Below are 13,951 nucleotides of genomic sequence, written 5' to 3' on the forward strand. Positions count from 1 at the left end.
TTATTGTTGTGGGGGGAGGGGGGAATCATACAATGTCTTGAATCCTTTTATTTGGAGGTAAGGTTAAAAGTAATGTGTTTAATCTTTAGCATTAAACAGTCACCATGATGTATTTTTTAATTATAACCTTTTAGTTATGCTCTGACATATATATGAACATTTGATGGTTCCTGATTAATGTCATAGGAAATTTGTGTGTGTTTTGTTGTTTCCTTGCATTTCTCTGGTTGACCCCTTTTTGTTTTCTTATGGGCTACAGGTCAGGTAACCAGGTCTGTTTGATGGAGAACTGAATTTCAGGTTCAGAATAAGGGATCTTGCTGATTCCACTGAAGCATAGTAGTAACAATGGCTTAGAGAGAGAAAAAAAAAAAGGAATTTCAGGTTTCTGAATTGTCTTGATATTGCTAGTGAAGAAGAGTACGTGTGGGTATTGCTTTGGTGTAGTTTTGCTTCTGCATCCAAAATTGCAGATGCTATTGATTACCTAATGATTATGCAACAAAAGTAGAATGTTTTTTGTTTTTAGATTAGGCATTACGATTCTTACACACGCACACACACCCCCAAATACCGAAGAATTCCATCCAAGTTTATAAATAATTTGTACTCTGTTGTATGTTGTGTTTCATATCTTGATGAACCTCAACAGCTGTACTGCCACTAAGCCCATGAGGAAAGATATGTTTACTTGTATCTTTCACCCTTATCTGACTGTAGATTTATCTGTTCTCGTTTTAACTTTTTAACTTCTCATTTCAACCATGTACTAGTTATCAATGTGTTTCTGTTGCTAAATATCCCAGTTAAATGGGAGATTCCTTGTATTCTTACAGGATTCTAAAGCAGAATTTTTATACTGAGAACAAACAAGGTTTTTGCAAAGTTACTTCTGTGACAAGACTGAAAAAACCTTGAATCGCCTTTAATCAAAATTTTATATAAAACCAGTATTGAATCTATATAATCCTGAGCTGTATCGTACAACTGTATCTGTATCGTACTAGTACTATCCTAGGACTGTCTCTATGTGGTTGTGTTATTCTAACTTATAAGGCACACAGAACTTCCTTTTGGCAGTGTTTCTTAATGTTTATTATTTTCATGCACAAACATGTTACACTGGAGTAGATGGTAGCTAATTGCATGAGCAAATATGGGTACCTGAGTAGATCCCAGAGATCATACTGCTGACTTAGTTTCTTGAAGAATTGTCAGAGGAATGGGAGTCTGTAGAATAGAAGTGAAGATCCCATATTATCCCTTTGAGTATTATTTTATTGTCTCTATCATTATTTTCTGAGATCAGTGTTTTCCTACAGAAGGCTAGCATTCAAGTGATTTTGCTGTACATCTTTCATGTCTGAACAGTTCTGACTAGCAGCACTTGAAAAACACTGCCTTCCACATAGCGGTAGCATGGCATGTATATTCTCTGTAGAGCATGTTTCTGTAGCATTGCAGAACTGGTCTGTGTGTGACAGAAAGCCATTTGATACTAGTTTTAGTCTTACTTTTTGGGGGGGTACTTTTTTGCTTGCAGCTCTTTGAAACAACTGAGTGTGGAAATGGATATGTAGAAGCAGGAGAAGAATGTGATTGCGGTTTCCGAATGGCAAGTAGAGTTATATATTACTATACAAGTCTTTCTTAAAAAATATATGAAGATAAATTATGTGATTGGTAAGGGGAGGTGGAAGGAAAATGAATTTGTTTTGCCTATTGGTAGGCAAAAATTTGCCTACCAATAGGCAAGATGAATTTTGTTCCTTTACTTCATTAAAGGACTGTGTGAAAACGTTTTTCCAAGTGAAAATGAGTGCAGAGACAGAGAGTGTCCTCAGAACAATGCCTGTTATACTAATGACAAGATGTAGCTGTTTCCCAGCAATTTTTGGATCGAACTGCAGAAGTGCTTACCCCTTTGTCCTGGATAGTGTGCCTGCAGTGGTAGACTCCTTATGTATGCTTTGGAAATAGGTGCCTGTGTTCAGACACAATAAGTGAACGTTGTTTGCTTCTCTATTGTAGAAGTATTCAGTAACGGGTTTGCCCATAGATTTGACGCCTAGTTCTAGTATTTAAATATAATTGAACCCATAATTAGTTTTCTTAAACTTTTCCTCCATTGCAATTTGAATGCAATTTGTCTAAGCAGCATGCATTTGGCACTGGCTATTCCACACCTGTGAAGAGGCTTCAAAAGGTGTATTTCACTGTTTTCCCTTTAGTATTTGAGCATTGCAAAGGATTGCTGGTACATAGTAATTTGGTAGAGAGATTGTGAAGAAAAAACTTACTTAAAATGGAAAACTAAAAATTTTGCTTAATATTTTCTCCAGGAATGCTATGCAGACTGTTGTAAGAAGTGCTCTCTTTCTAATGGAGCTCACTGTAGTGATGGACCCTGCTGTAATACATCGTGTCTTGTGAGTGTTGCTGTAGTATATCTACTGTTCTTTTCAGTTGTCCATGGAAGTCATGTGCAGCCTGTTATAGTTGAAACTGTGTTTTATATAGAATGAAAAGGAACGGCTTATGTAGTCATAATCTCAGTCCGAAACTGTATTCTTAATTTTATAGTTTTTCCCACGAGGCTATGACTGTCGATATGCAGTGAATGAATGTGATATTGCAGAGTTCTGCACTGGAGATTCTGGCCAGGTACGTGTGCAGAAGATTTCTCTGCTTACACTACTGATGTTTGTTTGCACTCATTTTTATATCAACTTAAGATGAAAACACGGATTTGCAAACTGCACTCTTATATACCCAAAATAACTAGGAGGTGTGGTGTGGTGTATGTGTGTGTTATTTTTTAATGCTGACAAAAATTTTTAAACATAAGAATAAACTGTCATAAATAAAATCTAAGCGGACTCAATATATGATTTTTGTAGGTTTGGGGTTTTTTTTTTTTTTAAAGAAAAAACCTGTCAGGCTTTGTGTATCTGTATAGTATTTGTGTCGGATGTCCTCCTTTAATTTACTCTTTGCCTGGTCTAGGAATATACTGCAAATGTGAATGAATTCAAAGGTAGCGACAGTATTTTTTTATGGAATAAAATAGATCTAAATATAAATGTAGAAAATGACAACTAATTGTGTATGAAATCATAGACTCATTTAGGTTGGAAAAGAACCTTAAGACCATGGAGTCCAACCATCAACATGACACTACCAACTCCGCCACTAACCCATGTTACTAAATGCCATGTCTACAGGGATGATGACTCAACCACTTCCCTGGGCAGCCTATTCTAGAGTTTGACAACCCTTTCAGTGAAGAAGATTTTTTCCTAATGTGTAATTTAAACCTCCCCTGGCACAGCTTGAGACTCTTTCCTCTTGTCCTATCGCTTGTTACGTGGGAGAAGAGTCTGATACCCACCTGACTACAGCCTCCTTTCAGGTTGTAGGGAGTGATAAGTTCTCCCATGAGAATCCTTTTCTCCAGGCTGAACAACCCCAGTTCCCTCAGACTCTTCTCATAGGACTTATAAAAAGTGTTCGTTTTTAAGAGTGTGCATAAGTGTATGATGATTTTTAAAGCTGTGGTTCTTACTCGTATCTTTTGAAAACATTTGGCGAATACACAAAAATATAGGAATAAACAGCAACCAAAAGCTTGTTTTAACTTGAGTTCTTTTAAATAGTCGATGTTCTGTACATCTTCCATTTTCACAGCAACTTTGATGCTTTATGTGGTATATGATCCTTTTCAGTACCGAGCGTTTAGCTTCAAGGTTATGTAAGTACTTCATACCTACATCAGGTTCTTAACTTCGAAGAAATAACTTTTGGGAAGGATCACATGTCTTTCTCTGGGCATTGGCTGTAATTACAGATGCCAGTAGATTAACGGTAACCTCTTTATATTATCATCTGAGACATCCACACTTACATATAAGTTGCTATTGCTGAGATGTTATTGTAAATCTTTTATTCTGTAGGTGGAGCGTTCTTTAATTAATGGGGAGGAGAAGAGCGAGCTTAAGCTAGAAAGGCTGCCCTCAAAGTATTGGCTAATACAGTACATTGAAGCAGCATACCCTTTCCAAATCTTCACAAGTCCCTTTTTGATGAGGAAATGCTATGAGAACGGTTTGCTCTTGGCTTTAGTAATCAGAGGCTTCTGGACTTAAGAATTTGTTCATACCAAAACAGTTTTCGATGCCAAGATAACATGACAACATATTAAAAAAAACCCCCACAGCTCTGTAAGCAGTGGACTGGTAGGCTACAGCTAGGTGCTCTCTTACTGTCTTAGTCTCTTAGCTACCAAATATCCCTGTTACTGAACACAGTAACACTCTTGCTTTTCATTTTGGCTCACCTCCTTAATTTCTACTTGGAATATGCAGGAAGTTAGAAGCGAATGTTGCGTTTCATGGCTAAGGTTGTTAATTTCTTCATTTGTATTTGTAGCCATAAAGATTCCTGTACTAATTATGTTATCTACCCCCTTCATATGTTGTGCAATTGTCTTTTAAAACTGGGAAAATTGCGTATGTGATCCTTTGATGTATTATTATAGTACACATGATTAAAAATAATTTCATAATCTTTTTCAGTGTCCACCAAATCTTCATAAACAAGATGGGTATGCCTGTGATTCTAATCAGGTACGCAGTGTTTTAAGATCCCTGAACATCAGCAAATAGAAATCAACCAATTACAAGTTTTCTTTCTTTTTTTTTTAATCCTGTTTTCCATATTTCTTCATAAATTTTGTTTTATGCGCATCGGTGTTGCTTGTGCTATATGCACTCTATGAATAGTAAAAATTTCTACTTTGAGTAAAATCTGCTTGGTATCTTCACATTTTACATGTCAATCTTTTATTGCACTCCATGTTAATAAGTTCTTTCCAACTACATAAATGAGAAGTAAAAAGTAGCTGCTGAAATGTTGCTACTTCTTAGACACCAGCTGACTGAGAATCTGGGCCAAAATGTGGAATCTATCTACCCAAATTCGTGAAAACTGTTATAGAACCCAGGATGTGTGTGAAGAATCAAAATGAGGCATTTGTTGGGGGAGGGGAAGGAAATGAAGTAGTGTTCAGTTCACATTGCTAACGTGTTGTGTTTTGTTTAGGGTCGTTGCTATAATGGTGAATGCAAGACAAGAGATAATCAATGCAAATATATCTGGGGATCTAGTAGGTTGACTTTAACTACCTTAAATGTATTTTATTTCTGGTTCATTCCTACCTTTGTTTTGTTTTATTTTTTGTTCTTGCCACTGTAAGTTAAAATCAACTGCAGTGAGAAGCTGTGGCTTGATTGCCAAGTGAAACTTTGAGTTTGGGAGTGATGACAGTGAGATTGTTCTGATGTGATGTGGTTGCAGATATAGGTAGGGCAGCAAATGCTGGACTCTGGTATGATTACATGAGAAAACATAAAAATGATTGGCAACTGTGAGTTACTGTTATGGGGGGAGAAGGGTTGAGGATTTTTTTGTATAGTTCAAAAAAAGATGGGTTTGGGCTTTTTAATGAGAGTTGTTGGTTCTGTTATCCCAGCTCATGCTAAAGCTGCTCCACCTTGACTTTTTTCACTATAATATCCAAGTTAGGAAAATTTGTACTTTGATGTGAATTTGAATATCCATAGTAAAAATTTAAGCCCAGAGATGTTGAGTAAAATAGAATTGCAGTTGCAATGAATTTTGCTTACAGCTGAGAGGGGATAAATGCTCTGTGTAATGACTCGGAGACAGTTCAGCAGAGCAGAGCTATCAAGATGTCCCGTACACCACTATTTAACACTTTTTGGTGCATTTGGTCTAATCATAACTGCGACTGCTGACACTGTCTATCTGAGGCAGAAGAATTGTTCCCTTCTAAGGAAGATGGGAGGGAAGGGATATAATTATACCATTTATTATCTTGTACAGTACAAAATATGCTAAATAAATGTACAGTTGGATGGAGACAACATTTTCTTTGTTTTCTGATGCCTTTTTGAGCTTTATATTGCAACCTAAATTTATTGATAATGTTAGAAGCAATAGATGCTTTTGTTAACTAATTTATTTGTTATCTGTCTTATATTTTAAAGTCATAGAATCAATTATAGAATGCTTTGGGTTAGAAGGGACCTTTAAAGGTCATCTAGACCCAATCCCCTTGCAGAGAGCAGGGACATCTTCAACTAGAGCAGGTTGCTTAGAGCCCCGTCCAACCTGACCATGAATGCTTCCAGGGATGGGGCATCTACCATCTCTCTGGGCAACCCCTGCAAGTGTTTCACCACCCTCATCATAAAATACTTGGTTTGCCTTCTCTACAAGGGATTTTACTGAAACTAGTCTGTCTTATTTACCTTTAATATTTTATCTTCCTCTGTAAAATTGTTGTGCTTTTTTAAAATTATTTTTAGCAAAAGCAAATGGGTTTGTTAGTAAATAATTGTGATTTTAAGGATATTAGTTCACATTTCTACCCCTAAAAAGCAGCAGAAATTGTACTCTTGACTGTTCAACCTTGTTGAACTGATGTTGGAACATATGCTGATAGTATATGCCCTGTATCAGAGAATCATCTGGATAAAATCTTCAATCTCCTGCAATAAAAATAATAATTGCAGTGCAAACAACCAGATTAAATCGATGTGCAGCTGTTATGAAGCGATCAAAATTAGACCACAGAAATTCAAATGCAGAAGACAATACAGGCACTGTGGAGTTTGCTTTTTTAAAAGTTCAGGGCAAATTTTGAACATTGAGCATTATTTTGGAAAAGCCATCTGTAGGTACTGCAAATAGTCTGCTAGGGTCCCACCGTTGTCACTGTAAAATACCACCAGTGTACATACATATGTGGTTAGATTTCTGTTTTGTATTAGAAAAATAAGAGCAGTGCTGCAATAAATTATGCAGGTTTTCAGAGCTCTCATGTTGCCAGGGAATGTCGATTCCTTTTTCCTTTCTTTTATTAACAGAGTCTTCAGGATCTGACAAATTTTGTTATGAAAAGCTTAATACAGAAGGCACAAAAAAAGGAAACTGTGGAAAGGATGGAGACCGATGGATTCAGTGTAGCAAACAGTAAGTTCATCTTGGTAGAGATTATTTGCATTTTAAATAGATTAATCCAGTATTAATCTAGTTTCCTTTTTCATGAATGTTTCAGCAGTTTGTTCTGCATTATTTTGGATCTTTTTTCCTTCACAGGGTTCGCATCTCAAAAAAGTTCCATAGCTCATTCTGACAAATCCTTGGGTGACTCAGGAATACGCTTGTAAGGAATTCCAGATTTTCAGAATAATGTTTAATTCTTTCAGAGCTGGGCAACCACAGCACATAGTCACAAGTTCAAAGTATGCAAACATCTCAGACTTGGTAGGGGTAAATCAGGCTGGAAATTCACACACTATTTTCGTGTGCTTTAGGATTGATACCAGATTATGCTATTTCGAGATTGTTCCACTCTTTATTTTGACCAGAGAGGGCGATTAGACATTGGGATGCTGTAGAGAAAACAGCCAATTCATTTGCATGTGATCATTACTAGATGAATATTGATTAAATTTACTGTTCAAGGTAATGATCATTTGTGGACAGATTTAAATTTCTCCTAATTTACTTACTGTTTTGTAATTTTGAAGTCTGCATGTAAAAAATTCTGTTTTGGAAGAGTGTTTTCCCTTGACTATCTGATGTTTGTCAAGTGGCATTTTTAATTTTTTTTTTAATCATGATTCACTTTTCAGATCGGCTCATAAGCACATAAGTTGTTTAATGGATTTTTTTTTTATATTTAGATGAGAATAGTGTTGATCTGATATGTATATTAAAAACCTCATTTGTATAAAGCTTTTCTTGGTCAGTAGAGAAACTCAGAAAAATGGTGTAGCTTGAAGGGCCATTTAAATTTTTTTGCCATTTTACAAATACAGTTTCCAGCATTCATCCAGTTGTTTCCATGACAGGGCAATGAGAGTAAGAGATGGAAGTTTTAAGCTGATCCTTCTGTTGAAGGTTGCACATATAAAATAACATCAAATAAAGCAGGTTCTTGGCCAAAATTCAGGCACACACACTACATGGTATTATATTGTTACTGTGGTTCTGTTTTCCTGTTTAAAACACAATTAAAAATTCAGACTTCACATTAACCTGTGGTGTCCAAGCTGCTAGAGAGGGAAACATAATTTAGCCTGATATGACAAAGCTGTGCAGTTTGGCTCATTTAAACTGTGTTGTACTGTGTTGTATTTAGAGCATGGATAACTTATTTTTTATGTGAACACTCACTGCTACATTAGAATAAACAATTACTTGTTTCTGCCTCTTGTCATTTCTGTCAAATAGTATTTTACTTCCAGATTTGTACTCTGAAAGTCTATCTTGCGGATTATGGTAATATATTACATCAGCAACATCATTGCCAGTCTGTCTGTCTTGTATGTTTACTTCATGTTATTCTAGTAACATTTTGATTTACGTTTTCATTTTTCAGTGACGTTTTCTGTGGCTTTTTGCTCTGTACTAATCTTACTAAAGTCCCACGAGTTGGTCAAGTTCAAGGAGAAATTATTCCGAATTCTTTTTATCATCAAGGACGAATAGTGGACTGCAGGTAAAAGATAATGAAGTGTTCTAACATAATTTTGGTTTGTCAAACCTAAGTGAATTAAGATAAACATAAATGTAAAAATGTATGATTTTTAGGTAGTTAATATCTTACAGCAAAATGATTATACTGAGTGGTATTTCTTTTGATTAAAAAAAAAAAAAAAGGCTGATATTCCACATTTAAAGAGGGTGAAATATGGGTTATCCTCCTGATTATTCTATCTGGTATCTCCAGTAGCAGAACCTCCCAGACAGAGTTTAATGCCCAGCATTATATTTTGTGGGTGGTGCAAGTCTGTAATTGCCAAAGACCCATATATTAAACATAATGTTTTTGAGTATTATTATCCTCAGAGAAATAGCTGTAGGGAGGTGAAGGCTGAGAGGGAGGAAACTGAAGAATTGTGGCGGAATAAGATGTTAGGCTGCAGTTTAGTGAAAGGGTAAGTAAATCGGTTTTCATCGACTGTGCACGATACTGGATTTGTATTTTGAAGTCACTGTCAACACTGTCATGCTATAAATACTCTCTTACGTTGTTAAGTCCTGAGTGAACAATGATTCTTAACTCTTCTATTATTCCACTACAGTTTTTTTTAAATGTCATCACATGGGAAGTTAGTTTTTTAACATTTTTCGAGCAATAGTGCTTCACAGTATTGGGGGGGGGGGAGGAAGGAAAACACAAGAAAAAAGCACAGCTCATCAAAGACTGATTAACACACCCACCCACCCCAAAGCCTAAGAGGCCGTTTTCGAGTATTTAAGTCATTGTCAGACTAAAAAGAAGTCTAGATAACTTGAACAGTTTGTCACTGCTGTGGACAAACAGGAAAAGCTTACAATTTTGTTCAGTCTGTCTGTATGCTTGAAAGAGAGAAAGGTGTGAGGCTTTTCGTCTCTACACTGACATGTTTGGTATTTTCAAATCATAGTACTAATAGTATCTTAAAACTTATTTCTTCTAGTGGTGCTCATGTTCTTTTAGATGATGACACAGATTTAGGTTATGTGGAGGACGGAGCTCCATGTGGACCTCACATGATGTGTCTGGACAAAAAGTGCCTGCCAATTCAGTCCTTGAACATAAGCAGCTGTCCCATTGGTTCTAATGGAAAAGTCTGTTCCGGCCATGGGGTGAGTCTGTGCTGGGAGCTAGCAGCTAAGTTTCTCCAGCTATATCTGACCTTAATGTGCTTTGGTGGAGTTCTCTTCTTGAAAATGTTCCTAAGACCTGTTGATCTGAACAGGCAAATGTTAGATTCAGGGGAGGACTGCCATTCTGTGACACAGAGATAACATTTGAGAAAGCAAACTTGTCAAATTAGTTCTGCAATTATGTGCAAAGTGTTGGTTTAATTACTAGCAAGAGAGAGCTTTGACATCGGTTATTGTAAAGACTTCTGTAATGTACTACCCGTATTTCAAGCTGCTTGTCATCTTCAGTTGAACTTCTTTCTGCATACTAACACCTTTATAAAGTTGGTTCTGTATTCATGGTGTTATATCTCGTGACTTCAAGAATTAAAATTTGAGTGCTTCAAAGAACAACATTAGGTTCAAAATGAAGAAGAGAAAATGTTTTTAAATTGGAAGTTAAATTATCTAGGAGATCTAGAAATCATCTTGGTACTTTTGGAGTGTGGCATGAGTGGCAAAAGAACTATGTTACCTTTCTTGTTTTGATTGGGATGGTTCCGATTCATAATTTTAAAAGAATACTTCAGTTGATCAAACTTGCCATAAGAGATACTTATCTTCAGCTTCCTAGGTAAGGATCTTCAGTGAACACTTTTAAGAAGCAGAGTGCGATAACAGTTAAATTAAGAAAATCTCGCATACTACTTGTAATCATTAGTGTGTAGGTTATTTTCTGGGGGGGGTTGACATTACATTCCCATATTAGCTGATGCCTAATGGTTGACTTAACTTCTAGTCCTGTAATTAATCTTCATTCTTTGTTTAGTGTCTATTTCTCACGTCGTGCTTTTTCCGTACTAACCTCTTTAAGCAATGCATTCCATCTGTTCCATTCTTATTCGTATAGGAAGTCTACAGTTGCCAACTCTCGCTGTTGATTTAGTATTTTAGGTTTTGTCAGTTAGATAGGTTTTCCTCTATCCGATAAATTATTGCCCATTTTAGCAAGTCCTAAGTCCTTTTTTAGAGGTCATTCAACTAAATGTAGACTTAGGAAGAACTATTTCCTCTCGTTCTAGAAGGTACGCAAGCACTCCTCACTGCTGATTGGAAAAAAGTGACATCAAACCCAGTGAAAATCTCACTTTTTTTTCCTACATGGAAGCAAGCTGTAAATGAGAGGTTGTAAAGCATGACCATGTCTTGAACCTTTTAAATGCAAATACTTGTATTCATTATGGTCATCCAGGCTCAAAGTCTAGATAGTCGGTTAGTGAAGATCCAACTAGCTTAGATAGGGGGGTTTTTTTGGATGAGAGTTTATGTTATTTTTTTACATCCTGTGCAGGTGTGTACTGATGGCGGAATCACTGGGAACACTTCTGCTTTCCCTAGCATCTGAGAATATTTAGAAAGTTAAAGCAAAGTTTCAGGTTATTGATTGTACTCATTCTGTACACTCAGTGTTATTGTTACAATATATATATATATGGATAAGTTTCATATTGTGAATTAAATACCTAATTACATGTTAAATAACTTAATAAAATATAGTTAAAAACCAACTGCTGTCATTTATTTTCTTTTCCAGGTTTGTAGTAACGAAGCCACTTGCATTTGTAATTTCTCCTGGGCTGGCACAGACTGCAGTATTGATGATCCTGTCAGGGATACTGGTAGCAAGAAGGATGAAGGACCCAAGGGTTTGTGTGATTTCAGTTTCAGTGTTCTTTCAAAGTATTTATCATGTTTTTCTTTTGATACATGGTAGCAGAATTAGCGTATAGCAAGAGACTAATATTGTGCAGTTCTGCTTAGACCCACACAATAAAATTCTGCTTTGTGTAGATGAAGTAGGACTTTCTGCTTTTAGAACTGATGAAACGCTTATTTTTCTAACCTAAATTTGGGAAAGATTTCAATAGGCAATGACATGTAATTCCCGTTTTTTCCTTCATCCATTATTCTCCATTTTTTATGGTCATTTTCTTTGTGATTTAAATCTGATTAAGTGTAGCTCTTATTATTTATATGATAATTGAGTATTTTACTAGAGATTTCCAGTTCCCTTAGTTGTTCTTAACTAATTCAGAGAGCTGTGGCATAAAAAAGGGAAAAGTGGAATGTTCCTGGTGAAAAAAAGTTTTGATTCTTTGAAATCAGATTTCAGTGGAAGGAAAAAGAAATTAATTAAGGTTTTAAGGACTTACATTTTTCTTATGACTGTTATTGCGTACTGTTACATAGTTAGTGGATATTTCAACTGCATATGAAGTATAAATACAAAGAGGAGCTATTGAGGAAACAGTTCAGCAAAAAAAAGGAAAAAAGCACTTGAGATTCTCTGACTTCTCTGCCAAAGAATGTCTTTGGATTGTACTGTCCATTTCTTTTTGTCTTTCCTGTCATTGGGATGTTGTCCAACATCAGACTGTATTTATCCAGTGTTACCTGCATTTACAGATAAAGTTCCCAATAAACAACTGAGAAACAAAACAATTTTTTTCTGCTATATCCTAGTTCCAGGTTCTTCTGTCCCTTATACGAGGCTGATGGGAGGAAGATAGAGGTGTTTAAAAATGTAGTCCTTAGAGCTCAGACTCTAATGGATTACTCTGTAAAATACCCGGTTTTGAGGGAGAACAGGATTTTGTAATGTCCCTCCAGAATTGTTCTACTTCTGTCTTGGGTGCCTTATTTTGCCCCTTAACAGAATGGCTCCAGTAGACCTTTACCAAGAACTGTAGAAGAGATCGTCTTAAGTTACCGCTGTGAAAGAGCGGCACTACTGTTCTCTGTAGAACAGTCCAGATTTGTGTTAGGGAATCTGTGCAGGCACTTCCTGGATTCCTAACCCCACCGCTGTTCAGTGGAGAGCTGCCTGGTTTGTACCCTGTTTCACAAAGCTACTTGCCATTTCCCATAGAAACCTTTTAAGACTTAGAGTCTTAAAAAAACAGTACTGGAACAGCTCTATAAAGCTAGTTACTTCTCTGCGTGTGGGTGAGGAGACCAGGATTTACAGCTGTGATGGTGAGAGTACGTGAATTTTGAACTGCTTATTTCTAAATCCTGAAGGTAAGAAATAATTTCCTCTTCTCTAAAAACGGTTTATAGGAAAGGCAACACAGAAGGTACACTTATTTTGGTAAGATTTTTGTAATTCAAATTAACCCATCAAATTCAGAATGGAAATACCTTTATGAAAATTAATACATCAACACTGAAATATTCAGGGGAAAAGTCTTATATGAATAGTATCTGCATGGATTTCTGTCCGTAGGTACAGGCATAAGGTTTAGACTGCATTTTTCAGTGGACTCCTCTGCAAAAAGGCAGAATATGTTTTTGTAAAGTTGGCTCGATGATTTCAAAAGATGGATTATTTTTACGTATGTCGTTATTTACTGATGTTGAAGCACCTAGAAATGAATTCAGGAGGCTGAACGCTGACAGCTACTTTGTGAGATGATGTCAGAAGAGTTACAGAAGTATTACCAGTACTTCCTATGTCATATGCCAGCTTACAAGTCTGAGACAGAAACCAAAATACTTGTTTTTTCTTTGGCCTGAATTTGAGGTTTGTTACATTTCAGAAACAGAACACTAACAATGAGAAAATTCACCCAATAAATTTAAGATTTTTTTACACCATAATTCCAAGCATTTTTCTTACTCCAGTTAGAGTGTGTATAGCTAGGAGGTATTGCTGTTGAGTTATATATTGTTACGATAATTGACAATTTACTCCTCTTCCTGCTGCACTTTTCAGACCTTTCTTATCATCCATCAGTTGCTTTTGACTCTCTGCTGTACTTCAGGATTTAAAAAATTAGCGGTCCTTCATTGTGTTGGTATTAATACATGAGTCTTAAATTATTCTAAACTCAGCAGCCACTGTATGCTGTACTAGCAGACCCTACCCAGCATGCTTAGCAGTTTTGGGAGAATGAAGAGTTCTTGCTGTAGTTTTTGACTACTGCAGAAACTTTGAATTAATTTGGAGCATTGATGAGTAGTTTTGGGATCAATAGGACCCTATAAGCACACAAGATTCTTTGCTTGCAATTTCATTTGCAGAATTAGGCCTTTCTTTAACTAGTGGAACAGTGTTTGTTTGGTTTTTTACTATAAAACTTATGTCTCAAATGTGTGTGTGTGTGTTTCTGTGTATTTATGAAACAGGAAAAAGTTACGAAATGATTTCAAAACAAACTTCATTCAG

At 36.2% G+C, this 13,951-nt stretch overlaps 1 protein-coding gene across 1 annotated transcript in view; it reads left to right on the top strand.

Annotated features, from left to right (window-relative positions):
- Positions 1-13,951, top strand: part of ADAM23 (ADAM metallopeptidase domain 23) — a 70,039-nt gene that overhangs the window by 49,897 nt on the left and 6,191 nt on the right. Inside the window, exons 16-24 of the mRNA XM_010137539.1 lie at positions 1,544-1,615; positions 2,343-2,429; positions 2,584-2,664; positions 4,575-4,625; positions 5,101-5,164; positions 6,951-7,056; positions 8,471-8,590; positions 9,555-9,723; positions 11,318-11,429. Of these exons, the coding sequence (XP_010135841.1) occupies positions 1,544-1,615; positions 2,343-2,429; positions 2,584-2,664; positions 4,575-4,625; positions 5,101-5,164; positions 6,951-7,056; positions 8,471-8,590; positions 9,555-9,723; positions 11,318-11,429 (862 nt within the window). The remainder of the gene's footprint in view (positions 1-1,543; positions 1,616-2,342; positions 2,430-2,583; positions 2,665-4,574; positions 4,626-5,100; positions 5,165-6,950; positions 7,057-8,470; positions 8,591-9,554; positions 9,724-11,317; positions 11,430-13,951) is intronic.

This window comes from Buceros rhinoceros, unplaced genomic scaffold (assembly GCF_000710305.1).
Source record: "Buceros rhinoceros silvestris isolate BGI_N320 unplaced genomic scaffold, ASM71030v1 scaffold9626, whole genome shotgun sequence".
In the NCBI taxonomy this organism is placed as follows: domain Eukaryota; kingdom Metazoa; phylum Chordata; class Aves; order Bucerotiformes; family Bucerotidae; genus Buceros; species Buceros rhinoceros.